Raw genomic sequence first — 24,738 nt, 5'->3', positions numbered from 1 at the left:
AAGCTGTCCTTCTTTGCGTCCGAAACTTTAATCGTTCATTACACAGGAAAATATCATCGGAATTATATCATATTTGTATCATATTTTTATTTTCCTTATTGTTCACCATTGCAATCATTGTTTTATAATCGATAGTTTATAGATGTAGGAGATATGAGAGTAATTACTACGTAACATTCTAAAAAAATATCAGAATTTTAAAATAATTTGAAAATTATTGCGATATTTATAAAATAATAATTCTTAAACAAAAAATATTCTGTAATAATTATAGAATAAAAAAAAGGATAAATACAATCTACAAGTAATGACAAAATTCAATCGTTCTTATTGAGATTCTTAGTAAGGAAGAGAAAATTAATTTTTTTGATAATTCCACTTCTAATGTTCGACAGCATTGACTACAATTATTAAAGTAGAGGTAGTAACGAGATAAAAGTATTAACTAAGTAAATTAACTTTCGACGGCTCCTATCCATATACAGTATAGAGTATTCTCTCTCAGAGTGATAAAATCGACTACTCCGAGAGTGATAAAATTTTATCCCCGCAACTAAGGGGTTCCCCCTTGGACACTTGGTCGCGCTGTGATGTAACACGATCCGGGGCAGGATATCGACGAGACAATACTAATGCAATGATGAAACTTTATTACTTTCAGTTATTTCGTTACGAAACCTTTACCAACCCATTGGTGAATTTTTCCTGATTTAAACGAGATCAAACACGGTAGAGTTTCAATATGATCACACTTTAAATAAGTAAATATGGTCCAAATTATGCCGTATGTAGATACATTTCAATCAGAAAAATCTCACAAATACGTTGGAAAAAGTTCTGTAAAAAAAAAAGAATGAAAAATAAAGAACTTTCCTATTTGCATTGATATCGTAATCGATTCGCAGCCTTTTAAACTGTGCCGGCCGTCTCGATCTTCAGTCTCTCTTTGTCGTTTACGCGCTGTCATACTCTATTTTTGACAAACTTCGAATAACCTAGTATCTCCACGATAATTGACACTCCATAGCCCCGAGGTTTGATCATTCTCGAAGAGAATACTGTATATTTGATCAAATAATTGCATTAATGTTTGGTGATGACACCATTTTGTTCTACAACGTCCAACAAACAATTTCTGTTTTCCCATAATATCCAGTACCGGCACCTGCCATTGTATTATGGCCATCCATTTGACGACGACTTAAACGCAGATCTTTCTTTAAATCATGAAAATGATGAAATTCCACCCACTTTACGTTCTGCCGCTGCATCGCCTCTCATTCGTTCTCCATGTTCTCTCTCGGATTACTCGAGAACAAAGTGAAGCCCCATAGGTATCCTCATTCGTAATACGTCGAAGGTGCCATTCTCCCGAGCATTCAAATTCAATTGACACACAGTTGTGTATAGGTACCTCCTTTCGATGGTTCAGTCTATGACAATATTTTTCCCGCTAACGTCGCATTGCTGTCAGCTATGCCCGCGGGCATCGGCGCGGCGTGCGTCCTTGCCCGCCGCAAGGCTTGCTGAACGGAACTGATGTATACAATTGCTACTCGGCGATCCCGAGCCATCGTCTTGTATCGAAAGAAAACTGTATACGCACACTTGCAGTGTCTTGTACTTTTGCCCAGCACTGTAGTATTGTCGCGAAGTGTAAATGTTTGTCCACAAGTGTATAATGTAGTACTAAATATCGTTTAATGTTTTCAGGTGTGTTTCCTGTGGAGGTGTTGTTGTTGCTCTCGGTCGTCGTCGCTGCTGTAGCAACCACCTCGAACTGTCCATGGGCGCAACAGGTGCCCGACCTCGAGAGCTCCTGTATCTGTGACTATAATTTGGCAAAGGAACTCTCGGTGCAATGCGACTTCGTTGACTACGAGCAGCTCGTGTCCGCCATGCGACGTTACGCCGCAAAAACTACTGTCGATTTGTTCTACGTAAACAATACCACCGTCGGAACTCTGAAGAACGGCTCGTTTGCCGCGTTCAAAGTGAACAACATGCAACTGTCCAGTTGCCAAATAAAGACCATCGAGCCGGACGCTTTCGAGGGCCAGGAGAATTCTTTGAAGAGCCTGAATCTAAAAGACAACTTTATATCAGATGTTCCTAGCAATACTCTGAAAACTCTTCGGAATTTGACGGTGCTGGACCTGTCGATGAACAAGATCACAAGGGTGAACGACAACGCTTTCGCAGCCGTAAAATTAGTTACATTGAAACTAAGCGATAACGAGGTCACGCTCGCACCTGCCGCGTTTCGCACCTTGGAGAGATCGTTGAAAAACCTGAATCTAAAGGGCACCAGGCAGAAGAAGGTACCAGAAGCGCTCAGAGGTTTGAAGACCTTGGCCTTCCTCGATCTATCGCAGAACAGTATACGAGAACTTCCTGGATCAGCTGGAACAAAGGCTTTCGAAGGGCTGGAATCTCTGACCGGACTGAACCTCGAAAGGAACTTGATTCAAAATATCGGAACGGATGCTTTTTTCGGAATCAAGAATACGCTGAGCTCGCTGAGCTTGCTGAACAATCTTATTCCAGACTTTCCCACCGCCGCTATAAACAGTATTCAAGATCTCCGGGTACGTTCAAAAAGCATATTCGGCTCATAACCATTTCTTATCGTTTCAAGTGTTTTACTAAAGATGTATTTCAGAAGGCAGTTCCTTAATTGGTACTAATTTCAAACCATTTCTGTTACTAATTATATTGAAAAGGCTAAATGTATGTACATTGTTGTCTAATTGTAAGTAAGAAAACAAATACTGCTAATTATTTAAAAAAGGGTACTCCTATTCTTCAGTTATCGAATAAAAATTATTATTTTTTACGTTTATGGTTACGTTTCATTGTTATAAAGGATGTCTCACCTGATTTTGACATTTGATTTACGTCACTATTATGATATTATTCTTATTAATATCGGTCATTACAATGAACCTTTCCTGTAAATAAAGATAATCGATATCTAAAACAATTTTTCAAAATACACAAGCTGATACCTGCTTATAGAAAATGTCTGGCTGCATTGGTGACTGAAGTGAAAAATATATGATTCTATTTAAAGATACACAGCTGGCCTTTACGCGCCCACCTACAAACTAACAAAATCATAATCAACAAGCTCTCGAAGCCATTAAAAAATTACACGAAATATTTTTGTCAAACATTTATGTTTTGTCAAGTCCAAATTAGGTAAGACACCTTGTATAGTTATTAGGGTTAGTTTAGATTTTTCATCCGTGCTATCAGCTGTGAGCATTTATAAAATATTGAAAGGCCAGAGTCACAAATAATCCTCAGAATTGTTGACGATGTTTACGAACTAGAGTGCACATTTTTATACATTAGTGGCATTTTCAATGTATAAATTACAAGAAAATCTCTACAGTGACAAGTATTAATAACATTTATAATTAATTTTTATTATAAGTCGATGATTTAACTGATACGCGGAAATGAAAATTCGAATCGGTTAATAATAACTTAATAATGTATAGAATTAATAAGCACACTGTTAGAAATATTTCTTCTATCACATACATTAATTCACTGTCAACATGACCAATTCTTCATACTAGTGCATTGTTACATAAAAATGTACTAAGTAGTTACCTAAGCTTATTTCCTACATTGTACGTTGGACATAGCTTAGCGTACCATTTAAATTACTTATAAACTATTTGGTATCCGAAGACGCGGTTGAAACGACAATTGTATGATTTCAAGAGTAACATTTGTATGCTGTACGAATTAGTTCTATTTATTTTGTTTTTTTAACGACATATAAAAGTCTTGAGTTTCTTTATTCTAAAGGGTTTTCAATCTTGTGGTTGAAGGGAGACTTGAATCCTGAATTTAAAAAACTATGAGGATATATGGCAGTGCCGGGCACGATTGGGACCCCTTAAACGCTTGCTTCCCCCACCAACCTTTCTGTCGTGTAGCGCGCACCTTCGTCGCGTTCGCTGGTGTCTTGTGTCTTTGTTGCCCCACCGTATGTATATTCGTAGCTACTCGCGACAGCCGAAGCGCGTCCTTCTCCATGGTAACGGCGCTTACTGGAAGGGGACAGTGGGCGTTACGGTGAGGACGGGTTTGCCTCAATTGAGTCAAATGTGCCCAAGCACTGATGTATGAAGTGAGATATTCTATATAAATAATGATTTTTAATGTAAGTAATGTACACAATCTTCTGAAGTTGCGCTGTCGATCGGTAAGTGCAAGTGATGCGCAATAAAGTGTTTCGTCTCGATAAGAAAGCAAAGGAGAAAGAACTGATTAGTACATTATATGTTACTCTTGAAACCGTTTTTCCATATACCGAATAATTTACATGTAACTTTCTTGCTACAATCGTTCCTATTAAATGCGATTTCATGACTAACACGAAGTTGTCAGTATCACAAAACGAAATCATATTTCAGTATTATTCTATTAACCCTCGAATGATGGAACTTGGATTCGTTATGACCCAGAATTACAATTGTCCTATCTTAATTCTAAAGTTATAGTGGCCAGTTCAAATCATTAACTATTTGTATTAAGTTAAAATATGTAAAACAGACATTGATGTGCAAGAGCCATGTTGTCATGGCTGTCATGAAATCGGTAAAAGCATCCGAGGTCTTGCGAGGGTTAAATGTAGCATATAGAGTAACAGTGTTGGTTTCGTAGGGCAGACATTTTCTTCCCTGCCACCGTTTCACGACCCCCACTACCAGTGTACTGTGCTTTTATCTCTCTTGGATACAACCTCCTATACATACAGGTTCCTCTTATATAGGCCCCACCCCCCCCCCTCTCTCTCTCCCACTCTCCATAAGAGCATGATGAGATGTCTCAGGAGTGGGAAGAGGACTCGCATGTGGCTCGCGGGCCCAGGTCTGTCATAGGGCATACAAATTAATTGACTCTTGATTAAACAGCAATATTTTCCTTGATATCGATTGTGATAACAACTAGACTGCGGATTTTGTGCCTTTACAACAAAAATGAGTGGGTCAAACGCAAAACAGTAAGAACATTTAAAGAATTTAAAAATACTGTTGTATTTTTAATACAATATGTATTTTTAATTTGTTGTAGTCTAGCCATAACCATACTCGTGATCAAATAAAGTTTGTGTTTTGATTTTTCATTTTGATTCCCCGCTACATTTCAGGTACTGGACATTGGGTTCAATCTAATAACGGAATTGCCAGTAAACGCTTTCCAAAAGAACCCGTCGATAACGCTTCTGGCGATCGATGGAAATCCGCTGTCGACCGTCCCGGAAGAAGCTCTCGCCCGATTGAATGGAACTCTTCGTGGTCTTAGCTTGGGCGGTCGTTTTCTGGTCTGCGACTGCAAGCTGCGCTGGATCGTCGACTGGATAAAAACGAGAGACTTGCAAGTGACCAGTCGAGAACGGAAGCCACAGTTTTGCGGAAGCCCGCAAAAGCTGCAGGATAAAAGCTTTTACAATATCGATCCAGACGGTAATACAACTGTACCATGACAATGGTATTTGTTCTAATATTTTGTCTGTCGGTGATAATTTTACGAACCGTTGACGCCGCTCTCATAGATTGTGGCCTTTCACAAATTCTGGCCCTTCGAACGTCGAAAATTAAATCGAATTGTCTTTATTGTACGAGCGAAAAAGTAGTTGCGGAAAGTCGAAACAGGGGAGTACATTAAATAACCGGTTATACGACTTCCTGTGAGGTAAAAAATGGTACACGGTGATGAGTCGCGAAGCTAATTACTACTTCCTCTTAATCTTTGCGTTGTAAACTTAATGATTGCTTCTATCATTCTATATATCATTCTACTTGGACGGGAGACAATCCGCTGAAATTTCGGACGTTGGTGAAGCAGCCTCGTTTTGTAGATGCCATTAAATATGTCTCCAGTAGGGATGTGCGGGCTGTCCGATTTTCGGGCGCCCGAATCGTCGGGTCGGGTCGCAGAAAGTCGGGCGGGCTCGATTCGGGCGCGCAATACTTCATGACATATCGGGCGGTCCGAGCGTTTCGGGCTACCCGAGAGTTTCGGGCTGCCTGCTCGACTTCGTCGGGCGGGTTCGGAATGAATCGGACATGTTCGAGCGAGCGAGTTATCGCGATACCTGAGATTCAACTCTGCGTTCTTATGTAATACATAATGGTAACAATGATATATGATTTTGAAATAATGTACGTTACACGTGAAAATTTTAAGAGAAAACAGCACAAAATGTAAAAAAATTGTCATAATTTACCTTATTTTCACACCTTCTACGTGTATGTAACTTCGTAAGGATATTTTAATGACATTATCGATACATATGCAAGTTCATTCGGAGGAACAAATTCGTCAGAATTGCAGAAATATTGTCTCTTAAATTTTTCACGTGTAACCTGCATTATTTCAAAATTTAATACAAATAAAGATTATGCATATGTTTGCCAATTATACCTACGGTAATTATAAAAGAATCAAGTATATTAAAAATTACGTTGTTTAAGTTATGAAAGAAGTATCATTATTACCATTATGTATTTCATAAGAACGCAGAGTTGAATCTCAGGTATCGCGATAATTCGCTCGCTCGAACTTGTCCGATTCATTCCGAACCCGCCCGACGAAGTCGAGCAGGCAGCCCGAAACGCTCAGGCCGCCCCATGTGTCATAAAGTATCGCGCGCCCGAATCGAGCCCGCCCGACTTTCTGCGACCCGACCTGAATATCGGGCGGCCCGCACATGCCTATAGTCTCCAGAGATCACGCAGCTATTACGTGATATATACATACAGAGTGCATAGTGAATAAATTATAATAAAGATTGTGGTAACAATTTCTCGTTATGTTGTAGAAATGACTTGCGACAGAACTCCGGAAATCATCGGAATCGGTACAGTAGAAAGTGTGGACACGAGAGAGCCGACGGGTCCTGGAGCAATGGGGACTGGTTATAGCCCACCTACTCAACCTTCGATCACTGTATCGACATCGGTAACAAGTACAACTACTACGACCACGGAACTTGTACCCACTACCACCACCACCGAGGAAGAGAAAATCGAAACACCTTCTACGACTACTCCGCGGTCCATCACCAGCAGACCAACGGTCGCACGAACGGGCAACGTGGTAATAATGAGGACTACACCATCCCCTCCTAAACACGTCCAGGACCATTTGCAACAGCACCAGCCAAGACCACCATTGGTGCTCGGCTCACCACTCTATAAGTCCAAGTCAAACGAGAAGGACATCATAGTGAAGGACGTGCTCAGACAAGACAACGTTGTGATCATCTATTGGGACACGGAAGCAACCAATATTTTGGGTTTCAAAGTAATTTATAGGCTGTTTGGCGACAACAGCTTCACACAAGCGCCGCCTCTGGAAGCTAGCGAAAGAGAGTTCAAGATAAAGAACGTTCCGTCACAGGTAATATATTCTCAGATTTGCAAGAGCTTCGCCTAGCTTTTCGGTTTATGACGACTCGTTTAACCCCTTGCCGTATCATTTCTCTTACAGTTTTGATAATTCGAATTTCTTTGTTGTTAATCGTTTCCTAAAAGACGAAGTATTTTTACACAATTTACACAAAAAGGATAACACATTACACAAACAAACAAACAAAAAATAGAATTATCAAAAGAAATGAGTAGTCTGTCGCATGTCTGTCTCCATATTATACGACGAATGATTGAACGATCAGTTGTTTAAAGTAGATTATGTGGCAAAATTGAATAGTAAAGATTGAAAAATAAAGACAATAAAATCAGGTTAATTTTTGTCGTTTGATCGTAGGAATGTCTGGTAGTCTGTGTGGTGTCTTTAGAGGAAACCAACATAACTCCGGCGAACGTTCCCTACAACCAGTGCAGAGAAGTAAGAACGGAAAATTCCCCTACATCCAACATTGACAAGATCACGATCGCCGCTAGCGCAGCCATATGCGCTACGATAGTGGTTGCTGTGATAATATTCATTGTAGCGAATCGGCGAAGAGCTAGGAAGCTACACACGCTGCATAGCATAGATCAGACGAAAATGGGTGGACCTATTGCTGGATTACCCGTCAACTGTTGCTCGAACGTGGGTCCAACGCCCAGTCCTGGCGGGCCATTGTCCTCAATGGCGACACTAAGCGCATACAATGCTCAGAAAGAGTGGGACCAAGTATCTGCGTACAGCAACAGAAGCATACCGCGACCAAGAATATTTCCAATAGACCGGCAAGGTATGTGTGCATAAGCAAGACGGCTTGTATAAACAAGACGGACCAATAACTGTGACTGACCACTTTGAATATTTCCATTGTCTGTAGTACATTGTACGAAAAAATTGATATACAAGGTGAGTCACTTAACTATATCACCTAAATCATCCTCATAGCCATATCATAACTTTACGTCAAAAAGTGTTTGAGATAAAAATTGTTAGTCATTAACCGGTACATTCAATGTAGTATCATTTATTGTTCCCCTAGGGGTTACAATTCTTTCCTCCTCTCTTCTCTTACCTAACTCTTAACCTAAAGCTTAGACTATGCTTAACCTAAGTTAACCTAACTTATCTTAACTTATCTTAATTTACTAAACTTAAACTTAACTTAACGTACCTTAACTTAACTTAATTCTAATCCATACGAGAGAGAGAGAGAGTTCTTACTCATGTTTTCTCCACATTCCACATTCCCAATTTACCTCTCACACACACACTCATACCATCTCAACTCCCCCCCTCCTCTACCACTCCCCCATCCTTTCCCCTCCCCCCTGGACCTCCTCTTCCGGCTGCACTCATTCTTTCCATTCTTAATCATTCATACCTTGCTCCCCTCCCCCCCGCGCCTCTTCCCTCCGTACCTTCCCTCCACTCCTCTAACCTCCTCATCCACTCCTCTCCCTCTCCTTCATCTCCTAGCACCTCCCCTACCCTATCCTGCCACCCCCTTCCCTCATCCCCTCCCCAGCACAGTTCCCACACATGCTCCCACGTTTCCATCTCCCACCCACAGACCCTACACCTTCTCTCCTCTTCTTCCATCCAATACCTTCCACCCCTCATCTCATTACCCAACCTAAATCTAGCTACTCTTTGCCATCTACTCTCTCCCCACCCTTTCCTCAAATATCCTGGTATCCCCTCTCCCTTGACCCTCCCATACCACACATTGTATCTCGCTCTCCTTATCTTTTCCCATCTCTCCTCCTGCTGCTTCCTCCTTTCCCTCTTTACTAACTCTTCGCTCACTACCTCTATCCTCTCCTCCATCATCACCTCTGTCTCCTCTGCTGACCAGCCTCTCTCTCCCCAGAAACGTCTTCTCTCATTCTCCCACCCATCTACCTCCCCTCCCCTTCTACCCCTGCCTCTTACCTGTTCTAAGCACATCCTTGCTAACTCCCCCCCTCTTCCCTCCCGCAGCTTCTTCTCGTAACCCCACGCCCTTAACCCCGCCCTCCCTCTCAACAGCTCCCTCTGCAACTCTTCCCTTATCATGTATCCCGGCGTGCACCTCTCTACCCCTAGCACCCATCTCAGAAACCTCTCTTGCAGTCTTTCTATACCTTCCCATTCCTTCCAACCCCAAATTTCCACCCCGTAGCTGATAACCGACCACACCAACCTGTCGAATAACCAAATTCTCCTTCCCCAGTCGTTACCAAACCTCCTCTTCCCAATCCCCCATACTTGTCCCATTATCGCTGCCCCCTTCCTAATTCTATCCTCCACGTGCTTCCTCTGTCCCCCGTCCCTCATAACCACGTACCCCAGGTACTTGAATTCTGCCACCTCCTCCAGCACCTTGCCCTTCCACCTCCATATGATCTTTTTCCACCTGCCCCCACCCCTTCTGCACCTCATCATCTTCGACTTTTCCACATTCAGTTGTAGCTTCCTTTCTTCCAGGTATCTCTCCAAACCCATCATCATACCCCTCATGCCCTCCTCATCCTCCGCCATCATAGCTACATCATCCGCGTACGCCAGCGTAAAGATTTTCCTCTCCCCTAATTTTACTCCCCCCCATCCTCCCTTCTCCAGCACTTCGTCCATATCCGCCAGCATCAGTGTGAATAGCAACGGGCTCAGCGGGCACCCCTGCCTCACCCCCCTTATCGTCCAAAAACTTGCCCCCTCCTCCCCTCCCACCCTAACTTTACTCCTCGTCTCCCTCAACATCTCCTCACATCTCACAACCAGCCCCTCCCTTACTCCCCTTTCTCTTAAGGCTTTCACCAATATTTCCCTGTCCACCGCGTCGAATGCCGCCTTCAGATCTACAAAGAAGATCACCATCTTCCTTTCCTTCCTTCTCACCTGCCTGTTTAGGAGATAATTGAGCACGTATATATTATCTACGCACCCCACCCCCTTCCTGAACCCCGTCTGACTCGCCGGTAACATGCCTTTCCCCTCCACTTCCTCCCTTAACCTCTCCGCCAGGATTGCTGCGTACACCTTATACGCTGTTTGTAACAGCGTAACCCCCCTGTAGTCTTCCACCTTTCTGCTATTTCTCTTCTTCGCAATGGGTATAACTGTCCCTTCCGACCACTCCTCCACCCAACCCTCTCCCCGGTACATTCAATGTAATAATTCGTTTTTTTTTGCATTTCACTATTTTATCGAGATAGGAAGGCGACCTTGAGTTACTTTTCTTCATAATGTGTAACATTTCAATATGCAATTTGAAAGAGTATCGAATTCCGTGTAAAAAAGTAATAAGGTATTTGCGGTGAAAAAGTAATGATTACCTACATATTCTTTAGTTAACTTTTAATGGAAGTATGACGACAGAACTTTTTTTATTGTAAATTATTCGTTTGTGAATCTTTCGCTGATATTTTTTTTTACATTTTTCTGATTAAAACGAGTCCAAACACCATACAATTTGCATCGCGTTTACTCTTTTAAGCAACGATTCAGTAGAACGTCCATTATCCAGACAATCACGTCACCAAAAACCGAGTGATCACACTGCAAGGCTTACTTGATATAAAGGCACTTTTGTTTGAAACTTTTTGTCACGACTCCATTCAGGTGGTAGAATTAAGTGGCTCACCTTGTATACAAAACTCCCATGGTATTGAAGGGCAGATATTGTCATGCGAACATTTTTGATATGGGTGAGAGCGCATCGGAGATTTCAAGATTACTGTGATTTCTTTAAATGGAATGATCTATCTTTTATATCGCGAGTCAATAGAGTATCAAATTCTGCGTACAAATATATTGAGGTCCAGTGTAGTAGGTACAGTACGTATCGAAAATTATTCCGATTTATTTCGAATTATTTAGGTTTGGGACATATGAAGGTCAATAGATTTTTACACAGAATGTTATACTTTATCGATTCATAATAAAATAAAGTATATCTCACTCTACTTAAAAAAATCAAGGTGACTTAGAAATCTGCGAAACTCCTTCACCCATATAAAAAATGTTTGTATCACAATATTTCCCCTCTCTATACCACGCAAGTTTTGTATATATCATTGTTTCATATTATTGTTACGAGCCAGGGCTGCGAGCTGCGCGAGAGGCCGGCGAAGGGTTATTACCCCAGGAATATGCTTTCAATTTGTTAGTTAGGTACGCGGACGAACCTGATGCGAAATCAGGGACCCACTAGGATTATAGACGTCGAGGACGAACCTGACGCGAAGTCAGGGAGCCTCTAGAATTAGTGTCAAACGCAGACGAACCCGATGTGAAACCGAAGAGCTGCTAGGAGGGTTAAACTTCGTGAACGAACCCAATGCGAAATTGGGGAGCCAATAGGTTGGAGAAATCTCTGTTTGGACTATGGTATGCCGCGAACGAACCTGATGCGAAACCAGGGAGTCGTTAGGATAGTTAGTAGGCCTCGTAACTAATATAATTTAAATTGATACTATCCGAGCGGTAAGATTCTATCGTGTGAGAACTTTCAATTACTAGATTAGGATATTGGATGATGATTAAGGGTTTTAAAGATTGCACGGTTCACCAAACAACACAGATATATTCTGATTCAAATGTGTATTACAAGTGTCGATGTCGCGATTGAATTGAATATCAATATACAATGCAAGTATTGTTATGTAGAGATGCTCGGTGTTGACGTACTAGCAATGCGGGGTTTAAGAGTAATTATTATATACCAAATAGAAGTATTACCGAAATAGCGGAATCTATAAGGTTAACTTGATTCGAAGTGGAACTTTAGCCTGATCTCACTAGAATTCACTGTTAAGAATGTGACATGACGCGGCTCTACACGTGACTGCACAATTACTAACCGAAGAGGATGAAAATGAACGGGTTTATATACCTTAAAAATGAATAGGGTGCTCTGTTTATAATTTGATGTCATGTAGGGTCACATTCTCGTTTTTAGTCGCTTCCAATTAAATCCGACCTCAGTTCGATCTTTGTTAAAAAAGGGTTAATGAGAGGTTATCTAGGATATTTCCTATCAGAAACTATCTTGACAGATTCCAGAAGGGAATGTTCTCAAGATTTCCATATTAAGAAATCGTATCTCTTCTATAAACAAAGGGGTCTGTTGGGACGTTTTTCGCTCTCAGAAAAAGGGATTAAACAATTCTAACCAAAATAAACGCGAAAGAGCTTTTCGAGGAAATATTCGAAGTGATCATAGTTATTGCTCCACCCTGTACATAACACAATATTAAACACCGACTTTGTATTTTAATATAGTAATTGTCTTGATATACAATATACGTAAAAAAGATTTGCACGATATTCGTGAAAAATTTAGCCCCATCACCACAGAGTGTACCCCTTGAGGGGCTCAAAAGTTCAATCGGCAAAAAATTTAACATAACACGAGATTGGGTACAACGGTGAGATGTTTTGTACATCATGTTTTCTCTTATTAATCCAAAAGTATAGTTTTTTGTTTTTAAACATATTTTGATGAAACTTTTATTAACACACTTGTAACATTTTCCTGATTAAAACGAGACGAAACACGATACAATTTCGTTAACGTTTACTTGGAACCTCGCTTATCGAAACCGATGATATCTAAATTGTCCATTATCCGAATACGTGTTTCACATGTAAACAGTTTAACCCAAAGCAATTCATACGATTTATATTGTACAAATCAGTAAAAATTTAATTTAACACTACAGCTACGTGACTGTCCTACTATCCGAACGCTCATGTTCCATTGATTAGTGGAAATAATCGAGATTCTACTGTGTCATGAATTAAATGAACAGATGTGATCCAAGTTGTGTCGTGTTTGGTGTCATTTCAATCGGAAAAGTGTCACGGATATATTGGTAAAAGTTTCACGAAGAACATAATTAAAAATAAACATGTTCTATCATTGGATCAGCATTGCCTGACCGATACGCTGATGTTTTGTGCTCTCGCTATTCTTTTCTACGTTCGACGGTAGCGATAAGAGATCAAGAAATAGAGTCTGTACAGGATGTAAGTGATATTTATGTTCCGCAGTTTTCACATACATATATCGAACCATTACCGTATATGAAAGTATATGTAATGAAATTAATATCTATGTACAGTGCACCAACTTTAGCACCATCTAACAAAGATGTTGTCCCCCGATTTCTAGAGATATATTATGATTACATATATGGGCCAACACTCAATAGTTCTTTAAATATTTATAATTAAAGATTTGCTATTTTATTATTCGCAAAATTTATCGTGTGTTTTCACGTGCGAAAAATAGATACAAAATTTTTAAAAATCTTGAAAAAAATTATCTGTCCACTTTGGATTGAACTAGGGTGGGTCTACCGCGTATAAAGTCTGATACTTTGTCGCCATGTCATGTAGCTACATACTTCGTAACGGTTCTAAATAAGACTCAGTTTGAAGTGATAGCGAATCTTTATTAATTATAAATATTTAATCAAAATACTATAAAATATTATATACAAAATCTACAAATGTGCAAAATTAGAACTAAATCGGTGATCCAAAGGACTTGCAAAAGCTTGTAATTTGTCAAATGTTTCGAACTTTCAATTACCGGTTTCTTTTTATACGGCCGATGGGCGACGTTGTTTGATGTTAGAGACGTTATCATAATTTGTTGGACATGTAGACTTTTTTATTTTCATCATTTCGTTTATAAATTATGAGAATCAAACTATAAACACTTCTTCATTTCTCATTATAATTGTTATAAAACTTTCACTAACAGAGTCATAAAATTTTTATGTTAAAAAGATTCGGTTGACAATGTCCGCAATTTTCCGACTCTTTCGGAATATTGCATCGTATACTTCTGTCAAACGATTGCTTGAAAAGTTATCAGTTACACGTTTCAGTTATCAGTGTCTAATTCCACTTCCACATCCATTACAATGTTCTTGTTTCTGTTATCGAGGATGCGATATGAATTCGTATGATTCATATGATAATTTCGTTTCGAGAACTCAAGAACACACTTAGAAAAGCAGAGGAATACAGCTTCCAAAAATATTTGTACCGTATAGCTACTAGAAATACTATTTTAAAGGAAAACAGTATACAGGAACAATTATCGGCTGGAAGATACTATTCTTCGATGGGTATCGGTGTGAGACCATTGCTAATCCAATAACAAATCTCTTTTATTTTTCATTATTTTTTTATTGGAGTTTCATCAACATATTCGTCGCATTTTGCTAACGAAAATGAGACCAAATATGATATATGTAATTCATAGTAGGACAGCATATGGGAAAGAAAGACGCGGAGAATCGCGGCCGCCGGCACAGTTCAAAGGCCCGCGTGAGCTCAGGCCTTTAAATAAAAAATTAAAATTTCGTATTATTAATTATTTTTTATAGGATTTTCACCAATATATTTCTGGACTTTTTATTATTTTATTAACACAAATTTTACGTTCATATCATTGTAATGGGAAGTAACTTTCATCGTTCATTACACAAGTAAATATCATCGAGATTATATCATATTTGGGATTATTTTGATTAGAAAAATGCCATGAATATGTTGTTGAACGTCCCATAAAAAAAGTTTTTTATTGGATTAGTAGTGATCTCCTGGTCTGACACCGATATACCCGACCTGTATTATGTTTACACTCCTCGGCGACCGAAGCCTCTCGAGCTTCGCGGCACCTCACGAGATATACCCCGCGGCAGTGGGGATAGTTTTGGGACAATTATAGGCCAGATATTTGGGACATTTATCGAGTTTAGACTGTACATCGCAATAGTGTTGTTTTCACTATAAAATAATCTAATAATAATCTCGGCCAGTCAGAGTTGTTAATGAATGCATAGTTTTGACGTGTGTAGAGTTAATTAGTACAATGATTCCGGGTTATACATCGCGAGGCTTCTGAATTAGCCGACGTCGAAATATCCCCACTACCGCGGGGTATACCCTGTGAGGGGCCAGGAAGCTCAACAGCAGCCGCCGCCGAGAAGTGTGAACATGATACTGGTCGGCTATATCGGTGTGAGGCAAGGGGATACTAGTCCAATAAGAAAACTTCTTTACTTTTCATTATCTTTTTATGGTACTTTAACCAACATATTCGTAGGATTTTTCAGAAAAATCAGAAAAATTCAACAAATATATTGGTGAAAGTCTTGTAAAAAAATAATTCATAATAAAAAAGTTCAATTTTTTATTTAAAGGCCTGAGCTCACGCCAGTCTTTCATCTTTCCCGAATGCTTCGACTCTCCGTATCTCTTTCTTCCCCATACGCTGTCCTTCTTTGCGTCTGAAACTGTAATCATTTATTACACAAGTAAATGTCGTCAGAATTATATCATATTTGGTATCATTTTCATTAGAGAAATGCCACGAATATGTTGGTGAAAGACCCATAAAAAAATAATGAAAAATAAAGAAATTCTCGAGCTTCGCTGTCCTTTTCTATGTTCAGATCTCCATCAATGAATAGTAGGGTCTCGTCGGTTTCATTTCCCCGCTGTGACTTTGACAGATAATTCAAAGGAGACAGGAATTACGACGTGTTTTTACGTGTTAAAACTTTTACAACAAAAGTTCAATGTTCGGTGACTGGTCACCCTTAGTAAGGAAAGGGTTAATTTTACCAATATAAAGAATTTTTTCCACAAGTAGGAAAACAAACAAGTCGTGGAAAACGAAGAAACCATAATAGGATAAAAAATATTCAAACTGTCAGATAGATAAAACGTTAATTACTCGATTACAGGATCGATAACTAGAGCTTCTTGTATCGACGACGTCAGATCTCAGACAGGACATTACAGCGGGAAAATATCGACAAGGTCTGTGGTCGACGGTCAGTCACAACACAGCTTCACCAATACTTCTACGAGATACTTTGCAAACAACACCTTATCATCCAATCTGGCGAACACTAGACCAGGTAAGTAATCGTAGAAATATTTTATTGACTAGAAAATGTGCGAGCAAAACATAAAGCTCTAAAGACAGGAACAAAGTTGTCTTTAAATATATGGCCGCCACACAAAAAATTTCGATACCATACCATCATTTAGCAGCGTCCAAAAATATCGAAGTCGAAATGTCTCCTAAAGAAATAATTTTTATATTTACACAATACTGTGTCTACAGTATTTTACATCGGGCGTAAGAAAAGGTTTAGCCTGATAAGATAGTAAAAATGTAAAACGGAAAAAATTAGTTATTGTATGTATGAAAGTATGTATAAAAACAATGTCCGGTGTTAGGAGAACTCCCTCTATTTAGTTCTAAATGTTCTGATGATCGACCGTAATTACTTAGGAAGCTGTCCATAACTATCTATATTTCCCTTTACAGAATTAAGGCAATCTCGACAGTCCCTGGCAGCAGCTTCTGATAGAATGTCACGAACAAACTTCTCGCCGAGTCATATGCCAACGCATACTTCGTCCAGAAGACAGAGACCGCGATCCTGTAACCGCACACTTGAGCAAAACCCGCCGCGACCGGGTAGCCGATACAGCATTGCCGACTCAACGCATACTCTCAACAATTACGAAGAAAACAATTGGACTGATCACGACATGGACATATATATGGCGCGTAATCCAACCACGAGAGGTGGTCTGATGCCACTCTAGCGCGACGCGCCATGAGCATATAGTCTTGCTCAAACGTGTTCAGTGACATTATCTCGAGCGGATCAACCGCTGTCTAGCCTAGCTTACAATAGCCTAGCCTAGCCTGGCCTATTGAAGCATCATAGTTTTAAAAAGATACAGAGTTCGCGTAAATATCATAGTTTGGTGTCAATTCGCCAAGTCTAACGATAAAAATTCAAAGTTGATAGTCAAGATACAGTGAACTTGTAAATCCATTCCGAGGGTGAGACACACAACTGCAATACACAAGTGTTCTTCGCGCCTCGTAGCGACCTTAGCACACGTCAGAAACATTTCAGATGCGAACGTTTGAGTTAAAAAACCAGAGTACCTAAAACTATGTGACATGTAGATACAGACATGAAACCCTCTTAACACTTTATCTACCGATGGTAGTTTTTAATGAATTGTTCGACTGTAAACCAATAAATTATGGATGAGTAATATAAACTAATAATCTCTCGGGAGAGATTATTATTTAAAAGAGGAATGATTTAACTTTTTTTAAATGTAGAAAAGTCATTAAAACGCCTATCAATAGGCTTTATGTAGTTGAAGTGTTAATTATATGTAATTAAACAAGAACAGGCAACAACTTACATATTGTATAGTGATTGTCACTTAAAATCATACACTGTCGTATTCGTAAACTTTTTGTTTATAAATCACTTTTATTATATAGTCCATGTCAAAATAATCTGCGTGCAGATTCATTGACATGCGTTCTCTATCTAGCATCTATTTGTAAATAGTAAATGAAGCTTACAGAAAGTAATGCACCAAATTCATTGATCAATAACAAGATTCAAGTGGCATTTTATTTTTTACAGGACAACTTCGACCATTTTTAATAATTTGTACATAATAAACTATTATTTTTATTATAGTAAATAAGCCTTGTAATTGACCTAACTATACATTTAAAAAATTCTTTGGAAATGTAATTCCGTTTTGTTTATATTGCATTTTTAACTCTTTCTTACTTGAAAGATTGTGTAACCTAATGTTTTAAAAGAAAAGATTGTGTTCCATTTATTTATATCTGGAGGTTATGTTAATGTTTCTATTACTTCCGAACAGTTACAGAATAACAAACTCTTTATCGCATAGGAAATATGTTCAATTTAGATTTTTTTTAAATAGATCTTTTAGATTACAACTATCATCAATTTAAAATAATCGCAATTAGTCTTAACTACATAATAAAATCAATTCATATGTAAACAAAATTTTTATGAGTACTATAACGTATACATAATTTCAAGGTATACACACTGCATGTATTTATAGAAAAATCTATAAATAAATTAACGCATATCATTTTGCTACTACGTCTTATTACTTCTATCTGATTAAATATAAACATAATACAAATACTTATAAAAGCACCAGTACAAGTAGGTACTGATACAAGTACCTATATAAATACATTAATATTGCTGTATATTTTTTAAGTCAAAATTTACTAATGACTAGTTGTAAGAATTAAAATGATTCTTTACGAGTTTACTACATTTTGTCTACCAACTATATGATACTGTCGCGTGTTATTACCATGTAATAATCGCGTGAACATAGTAATGCGAACAAAGACGTTTTAAATACATAGCTTTAAGGGTTGACGTAAAGTATTTTAAACGACACGTTAAGAATATATGCATCATGTGTGCTTGAATCAAACGTTGAGAACTCGATTAGCTCAGACACACGATCTCTAGAAGCAATTTTACAAATAAGTTGTAAACGAGCCGGGATCAATGCGTGCGAGTGATGGATGTGTTTTTATCCAAAGACTGTATCATAAAGAAGCCGTCTACAGAGATCGTGCTTTTACACACATGTTTAAGAGAAATGTACTTATGTACAAAGTATTTCACAACATGTGATATATCTTGGTAATGAGATTTTTTAAGAGTAAAATGTTTTTGTATATTTTTACATAGCAACTATTTTATAAGTACAGTGTTAGAATAAATAATTATAGCCGAATGCATGGAAATATTGTGTACCATACGTTCTTATAAATTTCAATTAAATAAAGAAAAGTTAATAAAGAGTCTTAGTCTCCACTGTGTAACGTTTTCTACAAATCCACTTCACCACACTAGAATTATTTATATTCGGCAATGGATTTATAAAACGTGCAGTACTTACCCAGGTATGAGAATGCTTCTTTCCCAGCGGAATCTGATCTCCTGCACAAATTCGTACCACAATTGCGCTAAAGCGGCACCACCACCAAGATTGTATGTACAATGGGCTGCAACAATAGCGAGACGCCAAACTAAGCTATCTATTGCACATGTTTTTAATCCTCTCCACTGATCTTCATCCACGTTACAGGTACTCACGTCACCGTATACAGCTTCCTAGAATATTAGACAGTTAATACCATTGCTTTGTGGTCATTGTCCTTAAGTTTTTAAGAAAGCAAAAATCCAATATTACTCACAAAGTTGTCATCAGCATCAGGGAAAAGAAAATATAGTATAGACAATAATATTTCCTCTTGGATTGGCCCTTCTACGTTTTTATTCTTTTTGGCAGTTGCTTTGCTAACTACTGTCGAAATTGTAGGTATTCTAGATTCTGTTAGTATATTAAAAACTGAACTCAACGATTGATCTTCGTTTTGAGAAAACATTACAACATCTCCTTGGAGATCTGCTATACTCTTAAAATTTGATAAATATTCTCCAAGCAGACAAACTGGCGAAGGCATCACTTTAACTTGCACAGACCATTCAGGTGCCAACTGTGGTTCTAAGTCTGTAAAACCTTCACTATCAACTACCACGTTTTCCGACATTTCAGGCCAAGTAGTAAATAAATGAAGTTCTCTGAAACAAACAATTGAGCAGTCTAACTAACATGACTTTACTGATTTTTCCATTTTTTTTTTATAAAATACGAAAGATACTTACGCTATAGGATCATGTGTAGCCCCAAATGGCAGTTTTCCTAGTTCAGCTACACCTAATGTTTCTCCTTGCATGAAATCAAAATCTGGAGGTTCTTGAGTCCATGTACTAGTGGTCCAATCCTTTAGTAAATATGAAAACCTAACGGTTATCATTACTGAATCAAGTCTGACACCACAACCTTCCCCAACTTTCTGTTTGAACAATGCTAACAAACCTGGAAATAATCATTATCTATACAACAGTTATCTTAAATTTTGTTATATTACTATTACATCGTTGTATCTATAGAAATATTATAATTACTTCTATGCTTCTGTTTTACAAATTATATTCATACCAGTAAGGTATTTGCAGTGCGGAGGTATTTTTTTCAAATGCACCATGTCGAAATGAGTGCAAGTTCCTTTTCCAATACTGGTTCCCAGATACATTTTTTGCCATGGTTCTTGCACTTGTAACATTGTAGGTATATCGCTAAAAATATTTACTAAACGTTACCAATGATTTTATATCAACATTAATCTTTTAATTATTACATGCTTTTAACTCAAAATCATGAACATTAGTATAGATAATACAACATTAATGTAATAATCATTATAACTGATCAAAGTGATTTACAATCAAATTGTAGTAACAGTGAAAGTAAAAATTACTTTTCTAAGAACAAGTAAGCATTAAAATATTTCTTGATATTATCAATTCACTTGTATTAGTTTAACAAAATGGTAAATGTGATATACCAATCAAAATTGACTGGACATATACAGTATATGTGCTTCTTGTAAATTATAAAGGACCTAAGGAAACATATGTATATGCCTCTTATAATTAAAGGATTAAAAAAATAAATTTTCAAATTACCAATTAGCATTAGTAGCTGCAATTATTAATGAGCTAAGTAAGATTCTAATTTTAGTTTCATCAGTAACAGATTCTTTTTTAGCGGATTGTAGTACAAGAAACTCTCTGATTCCATAGTAGCGTGCTATCTCCAAATGATTTTCATCTACTCTCGTAAAGTCATTTGAAGCATTTATCGCATCCTTGTGACACTGTAGTTTTTCTTCCTCATTTTCTTCCAAATAATTATCTTCATCTTTGTCTTCTAAATTCAATCGAAAATGTTTCAATACAAATTCTGCATCTGAAGTGAAAGAACAAATAAAATGTTAACATTAATTTTCATAATCAATACATCTCTGAAAACATATGGTTATGCTTCACACATTATATTTCCATTTTATCAAAACAACAACTACACGTGTATGTATACAAACCAGCAAAATGAAGTTTTTCAGAATTTTCTTCCCATTGACAGTTGACAAAGTCACCGGACTTTAAACAACGACCGATTTTCTTATTGGGTAGTTTCCATTCGTGTATAATTTCTTCAAGACGTGCTATAAACACCTCCCATTCTGAAGCTGTAGTAAAGTCGTGATGATAAAAGTCCTCAATTTCGACGTTATTCATTTTGAGAAACGTTGAGATAGAGTAAAAACATTCGTGTACGAACGAATCGAATGGCTCACTGAAAATTATTCGGTTAACACACACCCGTTACCTTTCGAGTTAGGTAAACTTATGCAAGTAATTGTAGAGTGCGCGGTAGTACAGTTCCAAATGACAGATTTGGTAATTTTTAAGTTTGTTTGATTCAAAGAAGTAATAAAATTACTACATAAGCGCGTTGCAAGTTTATGATTGATATTCTTTTTTATTTAATAAACGTCAAACTCAACTCAGGCGTATACTTTGCGTGTACATAGTATTCCATTAGGGTCGGTCTTCCCAGATAGCACTTTTTACGTCCATTTTAGGCCTGAAAGTCTTATGTCCTAAGAAGACGTCTTTTTCAAGACTAAATAACTTGAATTTCTTGGAGATGTTATGATTGTGGGTATTTTACTGTACAATGACTAACATACTGTTTCTTACTTTTGCTATTACTTGGAATGACAAAAAAAAATAAATTTCATTTATTACAAACATATAAATACTAGGTCGGTATCTATATGTAATATAATATATAGTATATATGATATATACCGACAACCGACGGGCAACTTCATTGACACATGCTACGAAAGGATCTTTTCTAGGAACCATGTATACCTAAAGTTGTGCCTCAAAAAAATAAAAACCACATGTTCTTATTTTGGACTATTTTGGATTTTGGGATCTGGTCACAGAGTGGGACACGACTTCTCGTCACCTCCTTTAGAACCATTCAGGGCCGTGTTTCATTTAACCTTCGAGCGATTTCGGTAGGCTTAGCTCAGACAAGGTGGAAACCGCGCGGATCAACCACGCGGTACGGTGCTTATTTACATTAACGTCTTCATATTCGTTCAAACGCGCGGTTTCCGCCATGTCTGAACTATCCCTTGGAGTTGTGAGCCGTCGAGTGTTGCGAACTGGGGACTTTGAACAGCGTTAGACAAGTATTTTCAGTGCTATTATTTTTTACCGTTGTTGTTTTTGCTTTTGCCCTTCTGCTATATTTGTTTCAGTGCTATAACTTTTCTTAATTTTCATTCATTCTTTTTAGGATATAGTTTGTCTGATTGCTACTCGAAGTGATCCTGTAGGCTAAAGTGCCTAAAGTGCCTAAACTGCAGAAGAGACTAAAGTCTCTGGAAGCCGCAAGGACGCAGGACGCCGAGGCGTCGATACAAATGTGGCTTAAGAGGGCGGCCGACCGCAACAAAAGAATTAGTAAAAATTTTAATGTTTAATGTTTAATTTAATTTTTTTATTTTAATGTTAAGTTTAATGTTTAATGTTAATGTTTAATTTAAAAAAGACCGCCAAGCATGCATTGCTGCGGTCAATTTTCTTTATTAAGCATTTCCACAATGAAATGTGAATATAACTCGTATTTTTATAATCTTTTGTAATGATTGGCACCCAAAAAGACAAAAAAAAAATGTATTTAATTAAGCATACTAAGCAAAGACATACTTGAGTGGTACCAACGTCGACTACGCATAGCGACGGCCCTGGCGAGTCGCGAAAAGGCTGCAATGGCCGTCTGGCGCGAACGCGTCGCGCACACGCTGTCAATTAACATTTTCTGATCCTTCTCGTACATTAAGGGAACCAAATACTTTTCGTGAATGGTTTCTTTACCAGAAATGTCTGTAGAATGCATTCCTGTATAGTAAATTCCTGCTAGATAAAGGATTTTTCACATAAATACAAAAATAGAGCGTACAAAGTACCCGCGTCGGCACATTTTCAAACTTTAACAACCATTTACAACTATTAGGAAGTACATAAAAATATAATTGAATATATGAATATGTAGAGGAGAGTCCCCTCTATCTCTTGACTCAAATTTGAACTTTCTCGCGTGTTTAGTTTTTGCGTAACACGTCGTTTCGTATCAAAATCGGGCATTTTTACAAAAACCAAAATTTTTCGAAAACGTTGCGTGATGGAGCAATTCTACTTTCAGATTCGGTTTTAGGATGACAAAGTGTATAAGAATCACCCAACAGGTATTGCAAAATTTTTTTGTATTGGACAGTGTAATCGGACCTGTATAATTCATTCATAACAAATAAATAAAATTAATATTAGGTACCGGTATTATTCGGTATTATTAGGCAGAAGTGTCCCTATTCAGAGTAACTGCCTATTTTCAGGAAAAAGATGTACCGATTTTTGCACATAAAAATACTACCCCATACATAGTTAAAGTTGTTTGAACCTTACATGTATTTTTTATATACAATTTTATTTCGTGTAAACAATAATGATTCGGTGTTCGTGATTAATAAACAAGTTTTTTTATTATACATATGCAAAATGTTGTATATTAATGATAAAAATTCCGCACTTGTTTGTAACAATTGCAACGGTTGTATCATACTATTTTATTCTGATGAATTTGTGAATAAATAATTCAATGTTATTAACCATACATCATTTATTGTATGTATGTAGTAGCACATAGTGTTCATTGTCATGCACTTTTTCTCTTATTATTGAGTTTGTTTGATAAGCCATTACATAAAACAAAAATAGAGGTAGGTATACCTTTCTTCGTTGTTTTCTAGTCATAATTTGGACAGAAACGGCTTCTGTTATAATTGACAATGAAATAAAATGGGTTATGTTATGACATTGCCGTCCAAAGCTCCGTGTAATGTGTAACGAAGTTAAATAGCATCTTAAATGAATACTTGAATAAATTCGAGAATATTAGTTGCTAACATTATTCAAATTTCGAAATCTTCAGATCAATCTCATTTCTTTTTTAAACTTCTAGCTTTAGTAACACAACTAAAAATGTTATATACATACGTCATAAAATATTTCAATCGCATTATGAAAAATTATTTTCTACTATTTTACGTTACATTCCAAGTTAACAAAAGACTTACTTTCAAAATTATCCTGAAATATTTACAATTACGTTAACTTAAATTTTTCTGCTAATACATATAACGACAGGGTTTAACCCTTGAGGATTGAAGTTCCAAACGAAGAATTTAATTTTTTAAGTAACCAACATTGATACTCATTTTTCACTTTTCCCAGTATTTAAAACACACAATCTAGTTTTATGCGAAAAATATTTTTAATAGTTGAAAAGGTCCTCGTCCGCAATCGGGTTAATGACATTTCCCTATATTTACGTCTCACGAAGATATACAGGGTGTCCAAAAAATGTTGTACTCCCTTGAAAGATATGATTTCCGAGGTGATACGAAGTAACTTTTTC

General features: G+C 37.6%; 2 protein-coding genes across 2 annotated transcripts in view; one reads left to right on the top strand and one right to left on the bottom strand.

Annotated features, from left to right (window-relative positions):
• Haf (leucine-rich repeat and fibronectin type-III domain-containing protein hattifattener) overlaps positions 1 to 18,308 on the top strand; it is a 76,634-nt gene extending 58,326 nt beyond the window's left edge. The window contains exons 2-7 of the mRNA XM_076786173.1: positions 1,714 to 2,588; positions 5,171 to 5,486; positions 6,845 to 7,425; positions 7,792 to 8,224; positions 16,182 to 16,358; positions 16,775 to 18,308. Of these exons, the coding sequence (XP_076642288.1) occupies positions 1,714 to 2,588; positions 5,171 to 5,486; positions 6,845 to 7,425; positions 7,792 to 8,224; positions 16,182 to 16,358; positions 16,775 to 17,058 (2,666 nt within the window). The 3' untranslated portion in view covers positions 17,059 to 18,308. The remainder of the gene's footprint in view (positions 1 to 1,713; positions 2,589 to 5,170; positions 5,487 to 6,844; positions 7,426 to 7,791; positions 8,225 to 16,181; positions 16,359 to 16,774) is intronic.
• Rab3gap1 (RAB3 GTPase activating protein subunit 1) overlaps positions 1 to 24,738 on the bottom strand; it is a 107,650-nt gene that overhangs the window by 79,760 nt on the left and 3,152 nt on the right. The window contains exons 2-7 of the mRNA XM_076786172.1: positions 21,284 to 21,537; positions 20,868 to 21,150; positions 20,341 to 20,477; positions 20,004 to 20,217; positions 19,532 to 19,919; positions 19,234 to 19,448 (exon numbers count right to left, since the gene is read on the bottom strand). Coding sequence (XP_076642287.1) covers positions 19,234 to 19,448; positions 19,532 to 19,919; positions 20,004 to 20,217; positions 20,341 to 20,477; positions 20,868 to 21,150; positions 21,284 to 21,479 — 1,433 coding nt within the window. The 5' untranslated portion in view covers positions 21,480 to 21,537. The remainder of the gene's footprint in view (positions 1 to 19,233; positions 19,449 to 19,531; positions 19,920 to 20,003; positions 20,218 to 20,340; positions 20,478 to 20,867; positions 21,151 to 21,283; positions 21,538 to 24,738) is intronic.

Source organism: Halictus rubicundus, chromosome 4, assembly GCF_050948215.1.
Source record: "Halictus rubicundus isolate RS-2024b chromosome 4, iyHalRubi1_principal, whole genome shotgun sequence".
Classification (NCBI taxonomy): domain Eukaryota; kingdom Metazoa; phylum Arthropoda; class Insecta; order Hymenoptera; family Halictidae; genus Halictus; species Halictus rubicundus.
The sequence above is the reverse complement of the archived record's forward strand: the minus strand, read 5'-3'. Positions and strand labels throughout refer to the sequence as shown.